The following is a 26326-nucleotide window of genomic DNA, read 5'->3' on the forward strand; positions in this document are numbered from 1 at the left end:
GGGAGCAGGAGGAGAAGGGGACAACAGAGGATGAGATGGCTGGATGGCATCACTGACTCGATGGATGTAAGTCTGAGTGAACTCCAGGAGTTTGTGATGGACAGGGAGGCCTGGCATGCTGCTATTCACGGGGTCGCAAAGAGTCGGACACGACTGAGCGACTCTACTGAACTGAACTGAAGTGTCTTGGAGAGACATTCTAGTGTTTGGCTAATCCAGTGCTTTCTTTCACTCAGTTTTTCTGATTCTGAGCAAAACTGAAAAGACTATTTCCCTTTACACTGTCTAACCAGATTTTCCATATTTGATTTGAGTAATGTCAAATTGAAATTTTATTGTTACTGGTATTGATAACTTGTAAAACCCAAATAATGACATAAATCTTATGTACAGAAATGTATATATATATGTATATGTGTATATATGGTTATTCACAGATATATACTTATATGTGTGTGTATATATAGTATTTTTATGTATTGCCAAATTTTAAGAAAACTTTTCCCCATGTAGAAAAGTTGTAAGAATCATACAATAAATATCCATATACTTAGCCTCTAGATTCTAAAATTGGTATCTCTCTGTATATGCTTTACCATACTTTTGTCCGTTCATATGTAAGTATCCATCTTTATACTTTGATCTGTTGCACACTTTGTGCCAAGCACTTCATCATGAATATCATAAATTAAGTTTAATATTGGTTTACTTTTTCATGGTAGAAGTTACACACAGTAAAATGCACAAGTGAGTGCAACATTCATTCATCAGTTTTAACACAGAGTTTTAAAATATATATATATCTGTATAATACAAACTTAAGAATATTACCATAAGCCCAGAGATTTCTTTTATGCTTTTTCCTAGCCTATCCCCATAACGTCAGCCATTTTTTAAATTCTGTTTTATTTTCACAATGTTTGCCTGTTCTAAAAGATCACATAAATGAATAACAACATATGAACTGTTTTGTAAACTGTTTTGTCTTTTATTTGGCATAATGCTTTTGGGATTCATCTTGTGGCATATATCAATAGTTTGATCCTTTTTAATGCTGAATAATATTCCATTGTATACCACAGTTTCTGTATGAATTCTCCCATGGATGGAAACGTGAGTTGTTTTTCTATTTGGCTATTATGATGAAAGCTTTTATGGACATTCTTGTATAGGGCTTTTCATGGTCATATACCATTATTTCTCCTGAGTATTTTCTTAGGAGTGGGATTTGGGGGTCATGAGGAAGATCTAGGTTTAGATTTACTTAAAAAGGCCTGTTTTCTAAACAACAATGGAGTGGAATTCCAGTTGAACCCCAAAACATTTAAACATTTGGTACTGTCAGTCATTTAAATAATGTACTGCTTAATGTAAAGCAGAAGAGCCTTACTGATTTGTGTGTCCATTTATTGTGATCCCTCCACCCACCATTGCTTTGCTCTAATTGTCATGTCTTACATTGTCCCTCCCATAGGGTCGCAAAGAATGTGATACAACTGCACAACTGAGCATGCACATATGCAACATTACAATTTTTCTTAACATTAATATATATATTTAAACAAGTTGGGAGAAATCTGTTAAATTATATTCAAGTTTAGTTATTTGAGTCTGACATTTTTTGCTGATCTCATGTAATGATTTTTTATCCTAGATATTGCATTTTTCAGTTTTAGAATGTATATTTGGTATTTTTGTAGTTTCTAGTGACTTTATTTTTTATTATAAGCATTTGTGTGTGTATGTCTGTGATCATAAAAGAATGAAAGCTGATTAAAATTGTTTGTATACCGATTTCAACATCTGGTTGATATCAGTGTTGTTTTCCATTCACTGCTTTTCTTCTAAGTATGGTTGGCATTTTGTTTCATTTTATGTCCATCTAATATCTCTTTTACACAATTGCATTCTGAATGCATTCTGGATTCTGTTATGTTCTTTTGAAGAACAGTCATCAGTCTTTTAGTTTTGTGTTATATTAGTTACTTATCTGGATTCCATCTCCAAACTTTTGGCATGCCTATGGAATACAGCAACTATAATCACTTGTTCTAATCATTTGTTCATTTATTCCCAACCAGTGAACTTGGAGCCTGCCTAAGGCATATATGTATATCTGGTATTGATAAGAGACTTGGGAAAAATTTATACGCATATTTTGAGGTTCTTGTGGCTTTCTTTTTTCTAGTATTTCTTCCTCACTTTATAGCAGCTGTAATTGTCCTTAGTTCTGTTTCTGGTTCTTCAAGACAGTAAAGTTAAAAAAAGACAGTGAAATGTGGGTTTGAGTTTTAGTCACCTTGCATGCGCAGTCTGAGACATCCATTATCTTCCTTCTAAGCATATACATCCCTCCTGGTTTACTTATCTATTTTGTGTTACTCTTCAGTGTCTTCAAGTATGAAATTTTAAAACATGTATTTTGTTTAGAATTCATAGCTGTTATCTGTGAACAGTTTAATAGTAGCTACTCCACGATTGGGCTTCCCTTGTAGCTTAGCAGTAAAGAATCCGTCTGTAATGCAGGAGATGCAGGTTTCATCCCTGGGTCTAGAAGATCCCCTGGAGAAGGATATGGCAACCCACTCCAGAATTCTTGCCTGGAAAATCCCATGGACAGAGGAACCTGGCAGGCTACTGTCTGAGGGGTTGCAAAAGAGTCAGACAGTGAGTGACACAACAGTAACAACTCCACATTAATAAAGTAGAATCTCTATATGCAGGTTTTAAAGATGTCTCTGCCATTTGAAACCAAAATGTGGGATTTTAAGTCAGATCATCAAGATCATACAAAATTCCATGAATATAGCACAGTGTTTGAGCAAGCAAATGTAATCTAAAAACATTCAAATAAAAACAGTGAAAATTTGGCACATTTATAACTGTTTACCATATGATACCAGAATTTCTATTTTTCACATTACATAAACTTAGCCTTTTTCTAGATTATTTACTAAATGTATATATTACAGAACAGTGTATGTTTTTTATTCTCTGGTGTACATATTCTAATCTCTAATGAAATATAAAGCATAGTGAAAATAAATATTATTTGTTTTCTGTTTAGACTTGGTTTTTAAAGCTACAAATCCATCTAAATTTACGTAGTCTAGATACTATTCAGAAGAAAAATGTCAGTCATAATTGTGTGGGTAATGATGACTGGCTTTTATGTCATTAACATTACATGACCTCAATTTGAATTGAGGTTGTAAGTCGATACTCTATAAAGGTTCACCATCTACTTGTAGTTCATTTACACTTGAAATGTTTATATAATCTTTAAGTAACCCATATTGCATATAGCAGTAAATATTACTCTGCTGCTTTTGAATGGAAATAAATAGGTACAGTCTAACAGATTTAACTTATAATGAAGTGGGCTGCATTCTATAATATGACCTGCTGAAGATTCAATAAAAGCTCAGATATCGACTGACTCTTCAAATTGGTCATTAGCAACTAACTGGGGACTTTCCTTGACCAGTACACTTTACTGATTTTTAAAAATAAACAACAAAGTAACTAATAAAATTTCAAAAGGCCACTGTTCCTTGACCACAAAGCAAGGCAAGTAAATTATGAAGAGGTTAATTTCAAGTACATGATCAATAAGTGTAACAGAAACAAATCAATGGAAAGAACTGAAAGATAGTAAACGTAAATTTTATTGACGTCTTTAGTTTATGATTGGAAAACTCTGAAACAACAAAGGGGGTGGAGGCTGGATAAGTTATTTCTTTTAATAAGTATGTAAATTGATAAGCTCTGCTGAGAACCAGGTTTTGGCTCTTCTTTAAGCCCCAATGAGAATTAGCCTTCTGAGTTAAAGAGCTAAATTCAAATCTTAGTTATTGGTCTTGCTAATTCATAACGGTGCGTATTGTTTGTCTTCTTTGAGCTGCATTTTCTTCACTTATAAAGTGGGACTAATAAAAAGTACACATGGGGTTAGCGGGGATTAAATCATATTATTTAAGGAATATGAAATAGCTTCTTAATCAATGTTACGTCTATACCCATAATCCTTTCATAACCATGTAATTTTGCTCACATTTATATATTTAATATGTGAGAAATTTAGGATATAATTCAGTTCTATATTTTGGAACATAACAATATATAGAAAAATAATTTTCACCAGTCATCTTCTCCTTTTGTCTTCCTCCCATGATTCCTCAGATCTGAAAAACTCCAGGCCTAACCAACTCCAATTAAGCCCCACAGTTCAGTTCAGTCACTCAGTCATGTCTGACTCTTTGTGACCCCATGGACTGCAGCACACCAGGCCTCCCTGTCCATCACCAACTCCCAGAGTTTACTCAAAGTCATGTCCATTGAGTCAGTGATGCCATCCAGCCATCTCATCGTCTGTCTTCCCCTTCTCCTCCTGCCTTCAGTCTTTCCCAGCATTAGGGTCTTTTCAAATGAGTCAGTTCTTCGCATCAGGTGGCCAAAGTATTGGAGTTTCAGCTTCAGCATTAGTCCCACAGGGCTTGCACCAAAGCAGGGCATGGAGAGTCTCACCCATACCTTCAAAATGGAATCCAAAGTCAGGGTCAAGGTCAGGATTAGTCAGAAGTGAGGGAGACAAATATCACAAAGTGAAACTGACAGTATTCTGGGGGAATTTTAGAGGTATTGGCTCCTGCCTGAGAAGAATTGTATGTAAATAAAGTTGTTTTGTTTGTAGAAGCTTGCTGTTCAGTTGCTCAGTCGTGTCCAACTCTTTGAGACCCCATGGACTGCAACACACCAGGCTTCCCTGTTCTTCAGTATCCCCTGGAGTTTGCTCAAACGCATGTGCATTGAGTTGGTGATGCCATCCAACCATCTTGTCGTCTGTCCTCCCCTTCTCTTCCTGCCTTCAATCTTTTCCAGCATCAGGGTCTTTTCCAATGACTCAGTTCTTTGCATCGGGTGGCCAAAGTATTGGAGCTTCAGTCTTAGCATTAAGTCCCTCCAATGAATATTCAGGATTGATTTCCTTTAGGCTTGACTGGTTTGATCTCCTTACTGTCCACATTACTCTTAAGAGTCTCCTCCAACACCACAGTTTGAAAGCATCAGTTCTTTGGTGCTCAGCCCTCTTTATGGTCCAGCTCTCACATCCATACACATGACTACTGGAATAACCATAGCTTTGACTATACAGATCTCTGTTGGCAAAGTAATGTCTCTGCTTTTTAATATGCTGTCTAGGTTTGTCATAACTTATATAGACATAATATAATCTACACATAATCTAATAGATTAGAACAGTTACAAACTCAGTCCTCTGTCAATCACTCAGCATCCACGTAAGCTTTCAGAATAAAGTCTATACTCATATAATATTCCCTCTGCCTGGCATGTTTGTTTTTTTCCCTTCATTTTCTATACCAAATACATTTCTATTTTTTTCTCCAAGATACAGTTCAGGATCACTTCCCACAGTAAGCCCATCTTAATGGTATTTTCATTCTCAAATCTTTTTTTTTTTTCATTCTCAAATCTCTTATGGTATCTGGTGTAGTGTGTGCTCAACATATATTTTATAAAATAATAATTGTACAGCTAGATGCAAAACTGGAGTAGGAAATGGCAACCCTCTCCAGTATTCTTGCCTAGGGAATCCCATAGACAGAGGAGCCTGGCAGGCTACAGTCCATGCAATCGCAAATGAGTCAGACATGACTGAGCGACTAAAGTAAAATAAACAGACGCAAAATAGCGGTGAAAGACAGAAGAGAAACCTTGTTTATTTAATCACATATTATTTACTAGCATAGAGAATTTAGTGTATAAAGGTAGATAGAGTATGTTCCGGGATGAGCTAATTATTTTAAAAATTGTAACCTGACAACTTTCACAAAACAGCTGAAGTGCAGGATGGAAATTTCAGTAAGACTTGTGCCAATAACATGAGCAGACTTTTTAAAAGTGTGTTTTAGAGACAGGACTTTCTAATTAAGTAGTAGAGGTTAAAAATTAAGAAGATAGTTTTAGAATTCATACTTAAGACTCAGGAAAAAAAAATGCTAGTTTGATAACACATGCTATTTATGTAGTATACTTAATTAAGTCAGATATTAATTATCACTGATTATTCTATTTTCATTTAATGCTTTGGAAAGCATCCTATCTTAATTTCATTTTAAAATGCAATAAAATCATCCCACACACCTTCATTTGTTCATCTTTTTCAGGTTTATTCCCTGCTGTCCTGAATCTTGCTTCCAGTGCCCTCATCACCACAAATGCAACATGTGGAGAGAAAGGACCTGAAATGTATTGCAAATTGGTAGAGCATGTTCCCGGGCAGCCAGTGAGGAACCCTCAATGTCGGATCTGCAATCAAAACAGCAGCAATCCATACCGTATGTATTTAGGATTAACTTGTATGGAATTGGGTGGAAGATATCACTGAAAAGGTTAAGGCCAAAGTGCATTAAAGTGAAAGGGCTTGTCTTCTCAATTTCTAGATCCTTTCTTCTATTGTGAGCTTTACAGCCCTTCTCTGTCTCTTGACAAACATTAGAATTCCCTATGTGTAGTGGGTATGGTGCTTGTGGAGAGTTTTCTAGCTGAAGACCTGTTGCAGTCATTGACTTTACTGCCTGCAGAAAAGTATGTGAGGGTGTGGTTATTAATAAAGGCTTTAGTAGGTCAGTAGTCACTATGTCCAAGTACTGTACTAGGAATACAGAAGGAATAAGATGTGGTCTCTGGCTCAGTTGAAGAAGTGGCAAGAAGCAGCTTATTGCTGTAGAGTGTGGTAGGTATCAAGGAAAGAATGAGCATAGGGGCTTCAGGGAGAAGGAGAAGAGTCACGGATGATTCGGTCCCGGTATAGCTGGAGGCTTGCCGGAAGGGCATCTGAACTGAGACCCAAGGGCAAATATGAGCTGAGAATGTAAAGAGACAGAGGGAAGAGGAGGAACGCCAGGAGGAGGGGCTCAGAATAAAATAGAAAACATACTTGCTGGGAGAACTACAAGTAGTTAGAAATGGCTGCAAATGAAAGTGTCAGAGGGCTGGAACCAGTCTGTGTGCTTAAATACCACAGGAATAGTGTTTTAAGGAGAAGTGTCATACAAAGGCCTCTTGGTTGGCCTCTAGAAACCACACTAATATCTAAGACTCATTCATGCATTTATTCAGCAAGCGTTTGAAGACAGGCTCCTGGTAATGCATTGTTCTGAAGCAGAGTGTTGACTCATACATAGCCCTTGACTTAAAGACATAGGAAGGGAAATAGGGGAGACAGAAAAGTAAACTGAGTGCGAAGGGAACACCTAAGGACTCCTGGGGGAAAAATGACCCATATGCTTAGAAAATAAGGGTTAGTAAGTTGAAAAGGGGGAAATTTATATATATATATATAAAAGCATACAGAAATTTGAAGACAGGAAACAGCATGATATATTCAGAGAACTATAAGAAATTAGGTTCACTAAGTAAGGCATTTATATGGATAAAGGGAAAATAGTGTGAGATAATTCTAGACATGGGAGTTGATTTGTAGACATATATTGAGAAATCATCAAATATTGGAGATATTAGTGCAGTGAATACTTACTATCAGTGAGGCAAACTACAATAGAGATACAGTTTCACAATTATATCATTTTAAAAATTAGTTTTCCCTCTCTTTTGTTTTAAAGTTGAGATGCTTATAAAGTGAAAAAGCTTTTTTCTCAGAATTTATATTTTTTAACTTGAAAGAAAGCTGGGAGGTACCCTGCATTCTTTCTTGGAGCTGGTTAAAGGGAATATTGCATAGTCCTGTCTCTATTATACAGTTTAGAGATGCTGAAAACTTTAATATTGTTATGTTTGAAGAACTGGGACTTTTGTGAATATGAAGCTGGTCTTATATATCGCAGAATGTTTTTAAGAAACAGTTAAGAAACCAAAGATGCCAAGCTTCAGAAACCTTTCTTACCTTTTAAATGACTCTCATTATTTTCTCAGATGTAGATTGTTATTGGTGTAGGAGGGGGAATATTAGAACACATCCTATCTATTTGCTATTCTTGTATAGAATAGTATGGGCCAAAGCTGAGGTCAGAGTAAGGGGAAACATCAGGACAAGAAAATTGAGGTAAAGGCTAGAAAATAAATAAACTGATGGACTATGAATTGTAGGTTCATTAGGGAAGAAGATGAAGCTTCATGGGAAGAAGCTGCAAGAATCGGTGGCCTTGATTTCATTGAATGTGAGAAAGCCTGGAGACAGGAAATGATTGGGAGGGGATAATAGGGGTGGTTGAGGGTTTTTGAGGATGGGTCGGGCAGAGAGAGAGTTAAAGTTTGTAAAATCATATATATGTGTATTTGTATGTGTGCATATATACATGTATGTGTATATATGTAGGACTATCTATACATGTATGTATATAAATATAAGTATTTATAGTTCCTGTCTATAAGTACAATGTCAGGATAAACAGCATTTGGGTATAAAAGGCAATTTAACAAATATTCAAGGGAGTAAATTCAGGTCTATACCTTAGGGTACATGTCATCAATGATACAGAATTTTGAAGAAAGAAAACATGAGTGGGACCTGAGGTAGCAAAAGAGTTCCAAGAAGGTTGACAGACTCAGAAAGGGTTTAAAAACTTGAATTACCTGTGATTAGAGGGAAAGGCATTCCAGAAAAGGAGAAACTGAAGGAAATGTGTATACAGATACACATGGAAGGAAGGTACAAAGATTCAGGTAGACCATAATTGAGTAGACGTTTTGTTAGGAAAATGAGTGAGATGTATTCACCAAGTTAAGTCCTTGAGTGAATGTCACTCTGCTCTTCAGAATTCCATATTCAGGATCTCTTGTTTCTCAGTGGAAGACATCTATATTTTGGCAAGACAAAGAGTGAATAAGTGTTTTAGCAAAGCAAGACAAATATGAGTTACATTTCCCATTTCCCATTTTATTTACTTGTGGTAAGTTTTTAAAACTTATCACAGCCTAAATTTATTTCATGTGATTAATTTTGAATGAAATGTAATGCTTCATTACATTTCAAAATAATGTTTTTGGAATTAGAAATTTAGAAAGAATACTAGCCCACAAGAATTAAAAAAAAAATAGCAGTAATCCACATGGATATAGTTTAGTAAAAGTTGGAGCAACAGATGATAAAATTCCACAAATTGACTGAACAGCTAGAATGAATCTGGAAGGTCTGTACTTAATTACCACACAAAGAAAGGGAAATTTGAACCTCCTGGCTATTAATGGATTGTGCTTTCCAATTAAAATAGCAGTTTGAGTTTTACTTCATCAACGATTCCCTTGCCAATTTTCAGTTGCAGTTAGCCTTTGGATTGACTTGAGTAACTATGAGAATGTTATAAGTTTCTATCTCTTTTTAAATGAGGGAAATATGCCAACAATTAATCAGTACTTGCAAATTAATTATGATTAAACTTTCATAATAGGGATTATGGTTAATTGTTGATTCATCTCCCAGTCTTCCTTTTCATGACTAATTTTCATATCAATTTAACCTGAGGCGGTAGATTTCAAAATTTCCAATTAGATAGCTCCTCTCACAATTACCTACAAGCCACAAGTGCGGTTTGGAAATGTGATTGTGTGCGTATTTTTCTATCACATGTTAAACCCACAATCTGGAAAGAAGGTTCTGGAGGATGTTTAAGGAACATATGCTGTGATATTTATTTTTCTTCAGAAGCAATGGAGTAATATTTCATTTATGGTTCTGATTTCTAATGTGCCGATTTCAGCACCCACTCATACCACCATTTGATATTTGGTTATCTTCAGCTATTTGTTGTTATTATAAAGACCTAACACTTTCCCTGTCTTCAGCAGAATAAGTTAACTAGTGCTAAATTATTAAACTTATTCAGCAATTTTGCTTTTCATTAATGAGATAAGGTCTCTCATCTCAGTGGACTGCTGTTATAATAAGACGTGGTAGAAAACAAAGTCCATCAAGCTGTTCATTTGAATTAAATAATTTACCAATATAAATAGATTATTTTTGTCTTGTCCTGTAAACTCATATTACCATAAGTAAATCAAAGATAAAAACCTTTTACTTTCAGTTAAAGAATTTATAGCAGACTACGTTAATAAAATTAATGTATAATAAAACTGTTCGCAGTCTGAAATTGGCAAATTTAATAAATATTCTGTTTTTATAAACTTTTTGAAAGATGATTTTATTTTATTTTACCCTCAGATTTCTTTTGCATTGAGGCCTGATTGGTTTTTATTTTAAAAATTTTTATTAAATATAATTTATCTCCAGTAAAGATTCAGAATCCTGCATATTTTGAACATATATATAATTCATTCTATGTATATGCTCCAATATTTCCTGGAGAATTCAGTGGACAAAGGAGCCTGGTGAGCTACAGTCCTTGGGGTTACAAAGAGTCAGATACAACTAAATGACTTTCACTTTTTGCATATACATAATAGTGGTTAGAATATTAATGACTATAATGTTCTTCTGGTAGCTCTGTGAGTTGAGAGTTCCCATCCAAAATATTTTTACTGGTCCATGGCAAAATTGTTGTTTTTAAACATCCTCCATTTTATGAAACAGGTGATGATATCTTAAATAGCAGTAGTAGCAACACTAGTCTGGATGCTACTATTACTTGGAGAAATAAAGAGCTGTAACTCCGATTCGAGTTATACCACAAATTGTGATGTAACTCCACAATTGGTATATATTTTGGAGTCATATCAATTCCACAAATCTCTTTCACATATATATATATTTTTTTACTTTTTCTGAAAGTTAAGATTTTGGGAACTTGTACCATGAATAGAGTTTTATTATCCTCACTTCAATAATGACACAGTTTAAGTGACTTGTCCATGGGCAGTTAAATGCTAAATGGTGGATCCAGGTGGACTATCCAGTTTCTCATTCTCCAGAGCTTCATGGTTCAAATCTCACATGCTTTCATCACCAGTATCTTTAAAACACCTGGCTATATTACTGCATTATGTCCACAGATTGAGTCCATGATTGTTCCTCATAGTAATATGGTTTGTTCATTATTTGAAATATTCCTTCAATTTGCAAAAAAAGATTATGTTCTAATAAAAGAATATTCTTAAGCCATTCATTTGAGACAGCCTTCCAAAGGATTAGTGTTATAAAAGTTCTCAGGACTGACGCTCCAAATAATTAATCCACATTTACCAGAGAGCAGCAGGGAAGCTAACCTCTTCCCTGTTTACATTTCTGCACGCAAATAGGCTGACTTCCAAGTGCGATGTTAGGGAGTTAAGAACTCTTACTGCAGCCCTGGGAATAGAAATAGGAACATCCTCAACAGCCTTTCACTCCGGCCATCCTCACCTATTCCTGAGCTGGGTCGGATTAGGAGCAGAACTTGTATTACTTGGGAAATAAGTAGCACAGATACAGACAAGAACGAATGACTGTAAACCAAACAGGAACAAGAATTTTGGCATTCCAGAGGCAGTGGTTGCTGTTGCAAGATGCATGGAACTAAGTGGGAGAAGACAAGGAATCCGTGAGTTTTGAGGATTATAAGAAGGAAGGAACTGTAAGAAAGGACTGTCAAGGGAGGTGGCAACAGTTATCCACACCTCCTCTTTTCTGTCTCCAGTCTTGCTTTAATCCTCACAATGGGTCCCGTTCTCATCTATTTGGAGTAAAGGCAAGGGAAGACCCATGCTTTATCGGTAGGATGGAGGTTCATGTGCCGTCCTATCCTTGTCTTTATTGTCCAGAACCCCACTGTTAGTGATTATGGGGATGAATGGGTACCATCCTGAATGGGAGATTCGGAGTATCTTTCATTTTATTTTTAAATAATGGTTTAAATACAAAGTTGGCAGATTGAGGACTGACTGCAAAAAGCCTCATAGGATGGATTTGACAGCATTTTATATTAAAACCAGATACATATTGAATTGCCCAAGTCTTGGTAATAATGTATGTGTCAGAAGGGCAAATCTTCAAGTACCTTTCAACCACAATTCAGGATTTTATGTTTCTGTTCACAAAGTTGATGGCATACTCGAGCCAGCTCAAACAGTAGAGTTTTTGCTTCTGTGAATGACTGACACATCAATTAGATTTCAATATTATTTTTCACACTTAATTTCTGTAGTTATCTTTAAAGTTGCCCATTTTAGTTGATAGCCAGAGTGCTGAACAGCATCTTCTCATATAGTTTAAGTGTTTAACCATTTCATACTACTTTGCAGAGTGCTGTGAAAAAAGTCTACATTAAGCCAGTTCTTTTAGAGATACAAATTGCTCTCTGTTTCTATTATTTTAATGTTTGACATTCATATGGTTATGGTTTTAATTTCGTTTTGCTTTTTGCTTGTTAAAACAGCTATAAATTCTTTATATGATCTTTTCTTCTTTTATATGTTGCTGCTGATTCAATAGAGAGGCACCCGATTACAAATGCTATTGATGGCAAGAATACTTGGTGGCAGAGTCCCAGTATTAAGAATGGAATTGAATACCATTATGTTACAATTACGCTGGATTTACAGCAGGTATAGTGCCTCTTTTTATTTATTGATTTTATCATTTTCTTCTTTGAAATTGTATTTGCATTTACTATTTTGTATACTTACTAATTCTTGGGTGAAAGGATACTCTTTTATTACCCTCCATTATTTTCTTGACACAGTGACAAAAGGACTTATTCATTTAGTATATTGTTATTTAAAAATATTTGGCATTTATTTTCTAAAGCACATTAAAATGAATTCACATGAGGAATTTAAAACTGAATTAGGAGCTGACTAATTAACCCTCTAACTAATGAGGATTAATGATAAGAATATTGATCAACAAAATTTTACAAAAATTTAAATTTTATTTTTGTTGGTCACACCACATGTCTTGTAGAATCTTAGTTCCCCAACCAGCGATGAAACCTGCACCCTCAGCAATGGAAGTGTGGAGTCCTAACCACTGGACCACCAGGGAATTCTCATGTTTTAACTTTTAAAATAATAGAGTGCTACTACTCTGTTCATGGTGTGTATACTAAAAGGTTCTTGGATAACAAGGCTCTTGAGTAAATTGCCTCTCATTACTGAGAGTTAAACAAGCTGTGGCAGTTGATTCTTAAACTTGGGCCAGTAAATGAGGTAACAAGCGTTGTAGATGTATAAAAGTTGATGTTAGAATTTGTGTGTTTGTGGCACACAGGTCTAGGTGCCTTCTATGCTTAATTTCTTTCTCCTTTCTGTTCACCATATTCAGCTCAGGTCGAAATGTTTAGTCAAGAATAACCATATGCCCAAATTATCTAGGGTTTCAAATAGGATGGAATCTGGAAGAATGTTCCTATATTTTACTGTTATTCCAAATACAAATTTTCTTTGATTGACTGAAGGCTGAGACTGGAAATATTGAGCCTAGATGACTTCTTTAAGTCAGCCTATTCCTCCCTCACTCTCTGCAGTCAGCACAGGAAAGACTCTCAGCCAGTCCTCCCTGACACTGGACGCAGAGCAGCAGAGGAGTTTGGGGTTAATGGAGATGTAGTTAAAATAGCTGATGACAGACACTGTACACTGTAGAGGTTGTGTTTTCACGTGTGGTCACAGTGGAGGAACGCACCAGCCATTGGGATTTAGTTACATTCTCAGGAGGCCAGATGGGCATTAGGCATCTCCCTAATGGATGCTCTTTGTCATCAACGGGAGTACAAACTGTCTCCCTTAGGTTCAGGACCGATTATGGCCAGGGTCCCCAGATTCAAGAATTGCAAAGAGCTGTTTGGTGGGCCTCATGGCAGACACTCTTTCCACCTATCTGGAACTCATTTTGACCTGAGCAGCAGGGTAGTGGCAGGGACTCAGTACAGTAGCAATTGCCCACAGGTGTGGATTTATTTCTACTCATCATGTTAAGTTGCTTCAGTTGTATCAGACTCTGCAACCCCATGGACTGTAGCCTGCCAAGCTTCTCTATCCTTGGGATTCTCCAGGCAAGAATAAGGGAGTGGGTTGCCATGCCCTCCTCAAGGGGATCTTCTTGCATTGCAGGTGGGTTCTTTGCCTCTAGCACCATCTGGGAAGCCCTTACTCATTTTCTACTCATATGGGCAACTGAATAGCAGCTTCGAGTTAATAGTATTTGTCAGGAAGTCTCATAGTACAATCAGGGAAGGCAGGCAAACTATTACACTGATGAATTATGCTTCAGTGAAATCTTGTACATGAATTCCCTTAAAATCCTAGCCTCAAAACAGACTTCATCTCTCTCTGGATAAAGACAGGTTCGTCCTTTGCCAGTCACAGCAGTCGTCCCCTGTCGTATGGTCACTCAAAGTTGCCGTCTAACTTTCCAGTCAGGAATGAGGCTGCTGTCTATTGTCTTGGGTCATCTCCTGGGATAGAGAATCAATAAATAGTGATGTTTCATTGCTCAGGTTTACTCTCCACCTATGCTTTTAGATCACACATGGAGCAAGACACTCAACTATTAATATAATTTGCTCAAATCATGTCTCCTATTCTTTGAGCTCAACCACAGTAACGTTAACAGGCAGAGCTCATTTGATTGTGATTCATTTTATTGTGTTTCACAGGTATTTCATTTTTTTTTCTTTTTTTAAAAACTGGAGGATTGTGACAACTCTGTGGCCAACAAATCTCTTGGCACCATTTTCCCAACTGTATCTGTTTACCTCATGTCTCTGTGTCATATTTTGGTAATTCTTTCAGTATTCCAAACTTTTCCATTATCATTATATTTGATATGTAATCTGTGATCGGTGAGCTTTGATGTTGCTATTACAGCTGTTTTTTTGGATGAGTAGAAAATGAGTAAGGGTTTCCCAGATGGCCCTAGTGGTAAGGAACCCACCTGCAGTGAGCTTGTTTAGAGGCGTCCTGCACAGGGTGGTTGGGTGATGCCAGGTCTTGTATTCAAGTGGTTTCCTTTGTGTGAGTTCTCACTCTTTGATACTCCGTAGGGTTAGTTCTCTGGTAGTCTAGGGTCTTGGAGTCAGTGCTCCCACTCCAAAGGCTCAGGGCTTGATCTCACAAAGGATTTTTTTCTCACTCTTGCAACGTGATTGTAAGAGTCAGCTGTGGCCTTCCTCTGCATCATCTTCATTCTGTGACTCAGGTGGAGGAAGAAATACCCTTGCACCCCTGGCTTGTGCCAAGTTAAGACTGCAGCCCTGATGATGAGACTTCTCATTCAGTGTCCTTTCCTCCATTCCATTTCCCCAAATGTGGCTGCTTGTAGAGATGCTTACAACGTGGCTGACGCTCTGCCTGAGCCATACATGGAGGCCTGGGGTCTGGTACCCTAGGGCAGAGGATATGAAGGCAAAGGAAGCCTTCCTTCCGTGGGACTCACCCTAGGTAAGGTGGCCACAGCAGGGATGCTCGTTACCCCAGAGGCAGAGGGTACGACAGAGCACATGACACAGTGGCAAGGGGCGTTGTGTTCCAGGTGCCAAAGCCACAGCTCCCCAAAGATGCCAACCTGGTGATGCAAGTAGGGGGAGAAACCTCTTCACCCAGACCTCGTGAGATGAGCCGGGTCAGGTGGAGGGGGCGGACCAGCAAGGTCTATTACAACTTTTTGGGGTCCATGAACCATGGTTGTATATAAGAAGATGAATTTAGTAACTGTTGCGTGTGTTCTGACTGCTCACTAATCAGTCATTTCCTCATCTCTCTTCCTCTCTTTGGGCCTTTCTATTGCCTGAGACATAAAACATTGAAATTACTAACCCTGCAGTTAATAACCTTGCAATAGCTTCTGAGTGTTCAAATGAAAGGAACAGTTGCATATCTCTCACTTTGTAATCAAAAGCTAGAATTAAATAAGCTTAATGAGAAAGGCATGTCAAAAGCCAAGATAGGCAGAAGGCTAGTCCTCTTGCAACAGTTAGTCAAGTTTTGAATGCAAAGGATAAGTTTTTAAAGGAAACTAAAAGTGCCACTGCAATGAATACACAAATGATTAGGAAGCAAGGTAGCATTATTGCTGACCTGTGAACATTTTATTGATCTTGACAGATCAAACTAGCTATGCTGCTAAGTCACTTCAGTCGTGTCCGACTCTGTGCGACCCCATGGACTGCAGCCCACCAGGCTCCTCCGTCCCTGGGGTTTTCCAGGCAAGAGTACTGGAGTGGGGTGCCATTGCCTGGAACCTCAACAAATCTCAGGCACTCAGGAACACACTATCTTTACAATATTCTGACACTCACTAGCATATTCTGACACTCACTAGCATATTCCAGAACTCATACTGCTCTGATTCTCCCCACACTGACACACATTTACATACCTCTGTCACTAAACCCACATGAGCAGTCACTAGAACTTCATACATTACCCTGCCTCTTCTTTATAGGGCGTCCTGGTGGCTCAGATGGTAAAGAATCTGCCTTCTATGTGGGAGACCAGCCTTCCCTTAAGCCAAAGCCTAATCCAGAGCTAGGCCCTCAATTCAGTTCAGTCACTCAGTCGTGTCTGACTCTTTGCAACCACATGAATTGCAGCACGCCAGGCCTCCCTGTTCATCACCAACTCCCGGATTTTACCCAAACTCATGTCCATCGAGTCAGTGATGCCATCCAGCCATCTCATCCTCTGTCGTCCCCTTCTCCTCGTGCCCCCAAACTCTCCCAGCATCAGGGTCTTTTCCAATGAGTCAACTCTTCACATGAGGTGGCCAAAGTACTGGAGTTTCAGCTTCAGCATCAGTCCTTCCAATAAACTCCCAGGACTGATCTCCTTTAGGATGGACTGGTTGGATCTCCTTGCAGTCCCAGGGACTCTCAAGAGTCTTCTCCAACGCTGCCCTAGCTCTGTTCAATTGTACAGAGGCTGAGAGAAGTGAGGAAGCTGCAGAACAAAGCTGTGAAGCCAGTAGAGAATGATTTATGAGGTTTAAAGAAAGAAGGCATATCCATAACATGTAAGTGTCAGGTAAAGCAGCAAATGCTGATATAGATGAGATGCAAGCTGCAGCAAGTTATGCAGAGGATAATCATGAAAATAGGGGCAACAGATTTTCAATAGTCTTCTATTGGAAGAAGATGCCATCTAGGACTTTTATAGCTAGAGACAAGAAGTCAATACATGGCTTTAAAATCTTTAAAGGACAGGCTGGCTTTCTCTTAGCCTGTAAGGGCTAATGTAGCCAGTGACTTGAAGGTAAGGCCAATGCCCATTTACCATTCCAGAAATCCCAGGGCCCATGTGAATCGTGTTTAATCTATTAATACTATGCCTGTGCTCTATAAATGGAACAACAAAGCCTAGATGATTGCAAGCTGTTTTCAAGGTGGTTTACTGAATATTTTAAGCCTACTGTTGAGAACTATTGCTAGAAAAAAAAAAGATTCTTTCATAATATTACTGCTCATTGACAACACATCTAGTCACCCAAGAGCTCTGATAGACATGTACAGTAAGATTTATGTGGTTTTCATGCTTGCTAACACAAGATCCATTATGCAGTCCATGGATCAAGGAATCATTTCAACTTCTATGTATTATTATTTAAGAAATATATTTTGTAAGACTATAGCTGTCATAGATAGTGATTCTTCTGATGTATCAGGGCAAAATAAATTGAAAATTTTGGAAAGGATTCAACATGTTAGATGGCATTAAGAAATTAGTGATGCATAGGAAGAGCTCAAAATATCAACATTGATAGGAGTTTGGAAGAAGTTGATTTTAACCCTAATGGATGACTTGGAGCAGTTCAAGACTTTACTAGAGAAAGTAACTACAGATGAGGTGGAAATAGCAAGAGAACTGGAATTAGAAATGGAGCTTCAGATATGATTGAATTCCTGCAACCTCATGATTAACAGATGGGGAGTTGCTTTTTATGGATGACCAAGGAAACTGGTTCCCTGACATGGAATCTACTCCTGGTGACAATGTTGTAAGGAGTGTTGACATGACAAAAGAAGGAATTAGAATATTACATATCTTAGTTGACAAAGTAGCAGCAGTGTTTGAAAGGATTGCCTCCAGTTTTGAAAGCATTTGGGTGACATGCTATCAAATAGCATTGCATGCTACAGAGAAATTGTTCATGAAAGGAAGAGTAAATCAATGCAGCAGTGTTGTCTTATTTTAAGAAATTGCCACAACCACCCCAACCTTCAGCAACCACTACCTTGATATTCAGCAGCCATTAACTTCCAATCGAGACTCAATACCAGCAAAAAGATGGTGACTCACTGAAGGATCAGATATATTTAGCATTTTTTTAGCAATAAAGTATTTTAAAATTGAGATATGGTTTGTTTTTTTTTTAGACACAGTATTGTTGCTCACTTAATAGGCTTCAATATAGTGTAAACTTTTATATGCACTAGGAAACCAAAAAAATTCATATGACTCACTTCATTGAAATATTCACCTTATTGCAGTGGTCTGGAATTGAACCTGCAGCATCTCCAAAGTATGCCTGTATTTGTTATTAAAAAGAGTAGCATTTTTTCCTTGTAATTTATAACTGAATGATGCAGTCACAAGTTTTTACTAAATCATTTTTATTCAATATACTGACCATTATTAATTTGACAGGTCAAAGTGTGCATCTGAAAACCCATTTTTTCAACAAAGTTATTTCTATTTTCCCATTTTCTTTGCATCTCCCCTCATACATTCCCACATGGTATCTCAAGAGGTATTGTGGACTTGTTTTCCTATTCTTTCATTTATCTCTTTTGTTTAATGGCCTTAAGTTGAGCGAATACTCAGACATCTTTTATGGTTCAGTCTTCATAACAAGTGGCAGAAATATGTTTATAAGATCGATTTACCTGTCTGAAATACACCTGGTGGAAGTGGTATAGAGATGTGTCCTCATATGGTCTCATAACCCCAGATGGCACCCACCCATGTCCTTATTCACTTCAGCCCTTCTTACCGCCTGTAAATCAACTCATCATGTGTTCAAGAGAAGGGGAAAGCAATTTACGAAATAAAATACATCCTTATTTCTGCTTGTCTCAAGGTTTTAATTTAGGCAATGATTTAATGATATAAAAAGCTAAACAGGTTTTGTTACCAGATGTTATACGGGAATTCCACAGACAGGAAAGGGCTTTAGACCTCTTGTTTGGCGTCAGGCTTTGAGTAACAAACTGAATAGGTTCTTAGAACCTATTCAATTAAGGAGCAAAGCTGCAGGAAGGCATATTATAATGCATTGGCAACATAGAAAATGTGGACATCTTTATTACTTCATTTGTTTCTCACAATTAGCCTATAAGGTAGCTAGTATTATTATCCCTTTTAATAGTTGAAGAATGCTGAGACTTTAAAAAATTAAGTGACTTGGCCTTTTAATAAAGTCTGTTACAGGTAGGACTGGAATTTCATCCTGAGTTGTCTGAATTCGGACTCCAAACTATGCCAGTATTTACTAAATTGGCATCTGAAGACCTAATTTAGGGAAAATTTTTGATATATAGTGTCAAGGGGTCCATACATTGTTTGGGTTCAAGAAATACCAGATTATCCTCTCAGTTATATGGGAAAGTACAGCCAACATCTCTTTTGTCATAAAACATCTCATTTTCTACTACACTTCAGCATGTCTTCAAAATAGCATAACTTCAGTCTTTTTCACCTACAGCATGAAGGATTAAGAGGTTATTCATCATTATATGGCTATTATTCAGCTGGGAGACAAGGGCATCAGTTTTATAATGAATAGGTAAATATCACTAAATGTTTATTTGCCATTGATTCGGCAAGAGGTTTGACCATTTATTAGTTCTCCTTTTTATTTTGAAATGCATGAATTTCAACAAGGGCCAGTTTTATTTTTTTTTTTTTTTGTCATTGATATATAGTTGGCTTCTCTATGAAATACTTTTAATAAATTGCTATTTTAAATAGCAGTCACCACTACATTTCCTTGATTGCATCATTACAGATTATACTGGGGAATTTCTCTGGTATTTTAACATTCAAGGTAAGTATTAGAAAAAAAATATAATACTTACTGAGAAGAAAGTAGGTACTTATTTTACAAATTTAGGTTTTTATTATTATGGAATTATTAATTTTTCCCAATTCTACTATTTACTCACATCATATATTGAGCAAATAATTTAATCATGCTGGTACCCCGAGTTCTAGATTAGCAAAATAAATATTATAACATCATGGCAAGAAACTGAAATAAGGATAATAGCAATGTAACAACTAAATTCCATCTGACAATTACAGTTATTGTAAACAACCTAGTATCAGCATAAACTTGAAAAAAAAATCCCCAGTATAATGGCAAAGATTAATAAGATGTCTATCCAACCAGATTTTCACTATAATATGTGTTAGAATATCTGATCTCATTTTGTTTCTTTTTAAAATCTGGCCAGTTTCTTAGATCTGCCCTTTGGTTTGTTTAGGAAGAGAGTTGATTGGCAAGTAGGTTAAAACACAGAGGGGCAGCTTTTAAAAAGACCTTTAAAAACCAGATTCATATTCATTCCTATATAATCCAGGTATGCCACAGAATTAGTTATGTGGGAATCTCCATTATTTCAATAAGTAATTCCCTTCTCTTCCTGATTTATCCCCCAAAACTAAAAATACATTTGTTAAGAAAAATTGTCTTCCAACTGCAGAGGTCAACTCTATATCTTATTGACCTGAATATTTTATTCATTGACCTTATAGAACCATATCTAGTGAGACTGGTTAACAGTTTAAAAAGACAGCTATGCTTTAGAGGAGATTGAATTAATATTTCTATATAAATATTACTATAGTTTTGAAATCTGTGTGAATAGTATGCTGTTGTTGTTTAGTCACTCAGTCATGTCTGACTCTTTTGCGACCCCATGACTGTGGCCTACCAGGCTTCACTGTCCATGGGATTTCCCAGACAGTAACACTGGAGTGGGTTGCCATTTCCTTCTCCAGGGCATCTTCCTGACTCAGGGATTGAACCCATGTCTCCTGCACTGGCATTCAGATTCTTTACCACAGAACCATCAGGGACTCTTGTGAATTACATAGAACCATTTTTTCTTGAACTGTTAATGTAATTGATCCCTTATGTAATAATAAAGCATGAAAAGCATAGGATAGGTACAGTTAACAGGTAGAAAGGGGTTGTAAATGACATTCGTGCATTTAATATCCCTTTATATAAATTAAAGGGCTTCTTAGATGGCTCAGTGGTAAAGAATCTTCCTACCAATGCAAGAGATGGAGGAGAAGCAAGTTCAATCCCTGGGCTGAGAAGATCTCCTGAAGTAGGAAATGGCAACCCACTCCAGTATTCTGGCCTGGAAAATTCCATGGACAGAGGAACCTGGCAGGCTACAGTCCATGGGATCTCAAAGAGGCAGGCGTGACTGAGCACACACACATCTATAAATAAGGAAGACACACATGTGATATATTAAAAAGTCAGGCAAGATTTACATAGTCCCGTTTGAATATGATTCTCTTCAACAAAGTCTATTTGATCTGTCTCTGGGAGACCTGCTAGATTGCACATTCTTGAGGACAGCGTTCACAGACTGTTTCTACCCCTCATGGCACTCAGCATCTGTCAGGAATTCAGCAGATGTGATGAAAGTATGGTTCATGATTGCTCTTCAAATCACTGAATTTTTTTCTTGGTATTATTTGTGTCACTGCTAAATTGATGAATATATAACTATAGTGGAGATTATAATCTACACATTCAAAATTTCCTATATGACACGTCTTGTTTAGTATAGCAGAATATAATTAAATTCACAGTTCCTTACTTTAGTGTTTTTTTAAGATCATTGATTCATGTCACAAGTAGGATATGTGGTTAATTAGAAAGCCTATTCTCTCTCTAAATAAATTTGTGCTGACCTGTTAATCACTGCTTTCCTGTGTAGCTCAGTTGGTAAAGCATCTCCCTGCAATGTGGGAGACCTGGGTTCAATTCCTGGGTTGGGAAGTTCCCCTGGAGAGGAAATGGCAACCCACTCCAGTATTCTTGCCTGGAGAATCCCATGGACAGAGGAGCCTGGCAGGCTACCGTTCATGGGATCACAGGAGTCAGACACGACGTAGTGCTATATTTCTTTTCGTTCTTTTAAATCTCTAATAAAGGTGACTACCAGCTTTACTGTCTTATGCAGAACATTAGTTCTGGTTGTTTCCCCTTCACTTTACTTTCAACACTGCACTCACATTGATCTTAGCACAAAATCAGATCAGATCTTACAAAATCAGATCAGATCACTCCTTTCACAAAAGCTTTAATGGTACTTGATGGAAAAAGCACAATTACCCACATGGATTTATAGGCTCTTTACCTTACCTGCTTTCATCTCTGGTCTCAATCTCCCCTTTCCAGTTACTCCACTGGCTACTTTACTGGCTCTTGAAATCCTTTGCACTTGCTGTTTCTTCTATCTGGAATCATTTTCCTCTATTTTCATATAGTCTGTTTCCCTATTTCCTTTGGATTTTTACTCAAATATCCTGTTCTTTGCAGGAATTTCCTTGATAATCTTACTTAAACTTGCAAACCCCTCCCTACTTACTAACTCATTTCCCTGCTTTATTTTTCTGCATAAAATTCATGGCTATCTTGTTCATTTGCTCAGTCATGTCCAACTCTTTATGACCCCAAGGACTGCAGCACGTCAGGCTTCCCTTTCCTTCACTGTCTCCCAGAGTCTGCTCAAACTCATGTCCATTGAGTCGGTGCTGCCATCCAACCATCTCATCCTCTGTTGCCCCCTTCTCCTCTTGCCCTCAATCTTTCCCAGCATTAGGATCTTTTCCAGTTGGTCGGTTCTTCACATCAAGTGGCCAAAGTATTGGAGCCTCAGCTTTCAATGAATATCCAGCATTGATTTCCTTTAGGATTGACTGGTTTGATCTCCTTGCTGTCCAAGGAACTCTCAAGAGTCTTCTCCAGCACCACAGTTTGTAAGCATCAATTCTTTGGTACTCAGCGTTCTTTGTGGTCTAACGCTTAATCTGTACATGACTACTAGAAAAACCATATCTTTGACTATATGTACCTTTGTTGGCAAGGTGCTGTCTCAGCTTTTTAATACACCCTCTTGTTTTGTCATAGCTTTTCTTCCAAGGAGCAAGCATCTTTTAGTTTAGTGGCTGCAGTCACCATCCACGGTGATTTTGGAGCCCAGTAAAATAAAATATGCCACTGTTTCTACTTTTTCCCTATGTATTTGCTATGAAATAATGGCTATCTAACTTACTAACTTGGCTGCCTAACTTACTGCATATTTTTTTTATAGCTTTTCCTCAACTTATGAGATCGCATTCCAATAAACCAATAACAAATTGAAAATATTATAGGCTGAAAATGCGTTTAACACACCTAACTTACCAAACATCATAGCTCAGCTGAGCCTGCCTTAAACATGCTCAGAACACACACTGAAAAAATCACCTAACACAGGCATTCCTTATAATAAAGTGTTAAATATTTCACCAGTAATTTATTGAATGCTGTACTGAAAATGAAGAACAGAATGGTTGTGTGCGTTCAGAGTGTGGTTACTAAGTGTATCAGTTTCTTACTTTCCTGATTCTGTGACTGACTTGTGACTTGCTGTTCATGGCCCTGTTCAGCATCATAAGAGAGCATCATTCCACTTATCTCAAGGCTGGAAAAGTTCCAAATCCAAAGTCTGAAGTGAAGCATAGTAAGTCTAGGACCATCTGTATTTATGTTGAATGTTGTTTATCTCGCCTTTTAAAATTTTCATGAGAGTGGAGATACTTTTTTCTTTTTTGTTTTTGAATTGCCACATTCTAAACCCTTGGAGTAGTACTCAACATATAAGAGATATTCTATATATTTATATTATATTTTATAGATTTATATTAAATGACTAAATGATTGAATGAATAAACAGTTAAAACATCAATTCATAGTGTAAGAATTTTATTAAAGCTGATACTTGAAGAAATATTCTCACCGTGTTTCTTATGATAAAACATGCTGTGCATTTTTAAATGTATGCTTTTTCCTTTAAGTCTCAGGTTAAACAGCATGAAGTAAGTTTTCTTACTAATCCTTTTACTAAACATGTTCTAAATTTCAGTCATATTTGCCATAATCTGTGTGACTTTACCACATTTATAGCTTTATTTGGGTAAAGCAGATTTTAATTTTTAATAAATTTTAAGTCTTCCTTTGTAACACAGAAGTCTAGAACTGTAATTTTTTAATTGATATTTTAAAATTTTCTAGTGGAAAAATGTATATAAGGGGGAAAATGCCATCAGAGTGCTGTTTAAACAAGATTCTAGACAAAGGATATTTTGTGTTTTGATGTAAATAGCTAATAAATAAATTCTTGCAACATCATGAAACTGTAAATTTTTTGGAGATGCAGGTCCTCTTTCAAATAGTGTCAAGATGACTGCCCTGGGAAATGATTCTTGAAGCCAGGGCGTAACTTAGAGAGTTGTTTATTTAAAAATAGAGATAATAATACATGATGAAAAGATCTGTTAAATATCTGTGGGAAACTATCTGTTAAAAATTTTAAATCATACTGATTCTGTTATGAAAAGTCTGAACAGGACTGCCTAAAATAGACTGAACGTGGGCAATATTTCACAACTGTCTGATGACTTCCACACATGAAATACAACTATTTCCTCATGTTGGTGGATTATTGTGTATTATCCTGCTATATTCTTGGAGTCTAGTTTTCATTTACTATAATAATTATATATAGTTATACATTATATACTGTGGTTAGTCATTCAGTCATGTCCGACCCTGCGATCCCATGGACTGTAGCCCAGCAAGCTCCTCTGTCCATGGAATTCTCCAGGCAGGAATACTGGAGTAGGTTGCCATGCCCTTCTACAGGGAATCTTCCCAAGCAAGGGATAGAACCCAGGTCTCTGCAATGCAGGTGGATTCTTTGCTATCTGAGCCACCAGTGAAGCCCAGTTATACACCATCAGTCAGTCAGGTCAGTGGCTTAGTCGGTCCGACTCTCTGCGACCCCGTGAACCGCAGCACGCCAGGCCTCCCTGTCCATCACCAACTCCCGGAGTTCACTCAGACTCACGTCCATCCAGTCAGTGATGCCATCCAGCCATCTCGTCCTTTGTCGTCCCCTTTTCCTCCTGCCCCAATCCCTCCCAGCATCAGAGTCTTTTCCAATGAGTCAACTCTTCTCATGAGGTGGCCAAAGTACTGGAGTTTCAGCTTTAGCATCATTCCTTCCAAAGAAATCCCAGGGCTGATCTCCTTCAGAATGGACTGGTTGGATCTCCTTGCACCATGCTGCTGCTGCTGCTGCTGCTGCTGCTGCATCGCTTTAGTCATGTCCGACTCTGTGCGACCCCATAGACGGCAGCCCACCAGGCTTCCCGTCCCTGGGATTCTCCAGGCAAGAACACTGGAGTGGGTTGCCATTGCCTTCTCCAATGCATGAAAGTGAAAAGTGAAAGTGAAGTCGCTCAGTCATGTCCGACTCTAGCGACCCCATGGTCTGCAGCCTACCGGGCTCCTCTGTCCATGGGATTTTCTAGGCAAAAGTACTGGAGTGGGGTGCCATTGCCTTCTCCGTTCTTGCACCATATGCACATATCAATTAGAGGTTTTTTCCTAGAAGTTGACTGTATATTTAACTATATATTTAAGTTATGTGATAGCATGTGTGTTTTAATTTGTAGATCATACTTGTTTTCAGTATGATCCTGAGTCTTAAAAATACAAAAATGGCAAGAAGGATGAGTATGAGGCTAGGAAGGAGCAGATATAATTTTGCCCACTTCTGTTTCCTGATCTATCACTTGTAAGTTCATCTTCATTTGGTAAATTGTCCTACTTTTATGCTCCTCAATTTGCTCATATGGAAAATAGAATTAATAGCACCACTTCTTTCCGAAGAAGACTGTTATAAGAATGAAGTGATGTAATATAGGCAAGTAGCCAGTATGCTACCACACAGTAGTTGATAGTAATACTTCCTGGCCTTCTACACTGGTAATGATTCTGAGCAGAGAACAAATAGGCTTCCCTGGTAACTCAGCTGGTAAAGAATCCACCTATAATGCAGGAGACCCTGGTTCAATTCCTGGGTCTGGAAGATCCTGTGGGAAAGGGATAGGGTACCCACTTTAGTAAACATGGGCTTCCCTGATGGCTCGGATGGTAAAGAATTCTCCTGCAATGGGGGAAACCTGGGTTTGATCCCTGGGTTGGGAAGATCCCCTGGAGAAGGGAATGGCAACACACTCCAGTATTCTAGCCTGGAGAATCCCCATGGACAGAGGAGCCTGGCGGATTAAAGTCCATGGGGTCACAAAGAGCTGGACACAACTAAGTGACTAAGAACAGCAC

General features: G+C 37.6%; 1 protein-coding gene across 1 annotated transcript in view; it reads left to right on the forward strand.

Moving 5' to 3' along the window:
• LAMA2 (laminin subunit alpha 2) overlaps positions 1-26326 on the forward strand; it is a 706382-nt gene that overhangs the window by 163120 nt on the left and 516936 nt on the right. The window contains exons 2-3 of the mRNA XM_061427935.1: positions 6189-6359; positions 12407-12519. Of these exons, the coding sequence (XP_061283919.1) occupies positions 6189-6359; positions 12407-12519 (284 nt within the window). The remainder of the gene's footprint in view (positions 1-6188; positions 6360-12406; positions 12520-26326) is intronic.

Source organism: Bos javanicus, chromosome 9, assembly GCF_032452875.1.
Source record: "Bos javanicus breed banteng chromosome 9, ARS-OSU_banteng_1.0, whole genome shotgun sequence".
Lineage (NCBI taxonomy): Eukaryota > Metazoa > Chordata > Mammalia > Artiodactyla > Bovidae > Bos > Bos javanicus.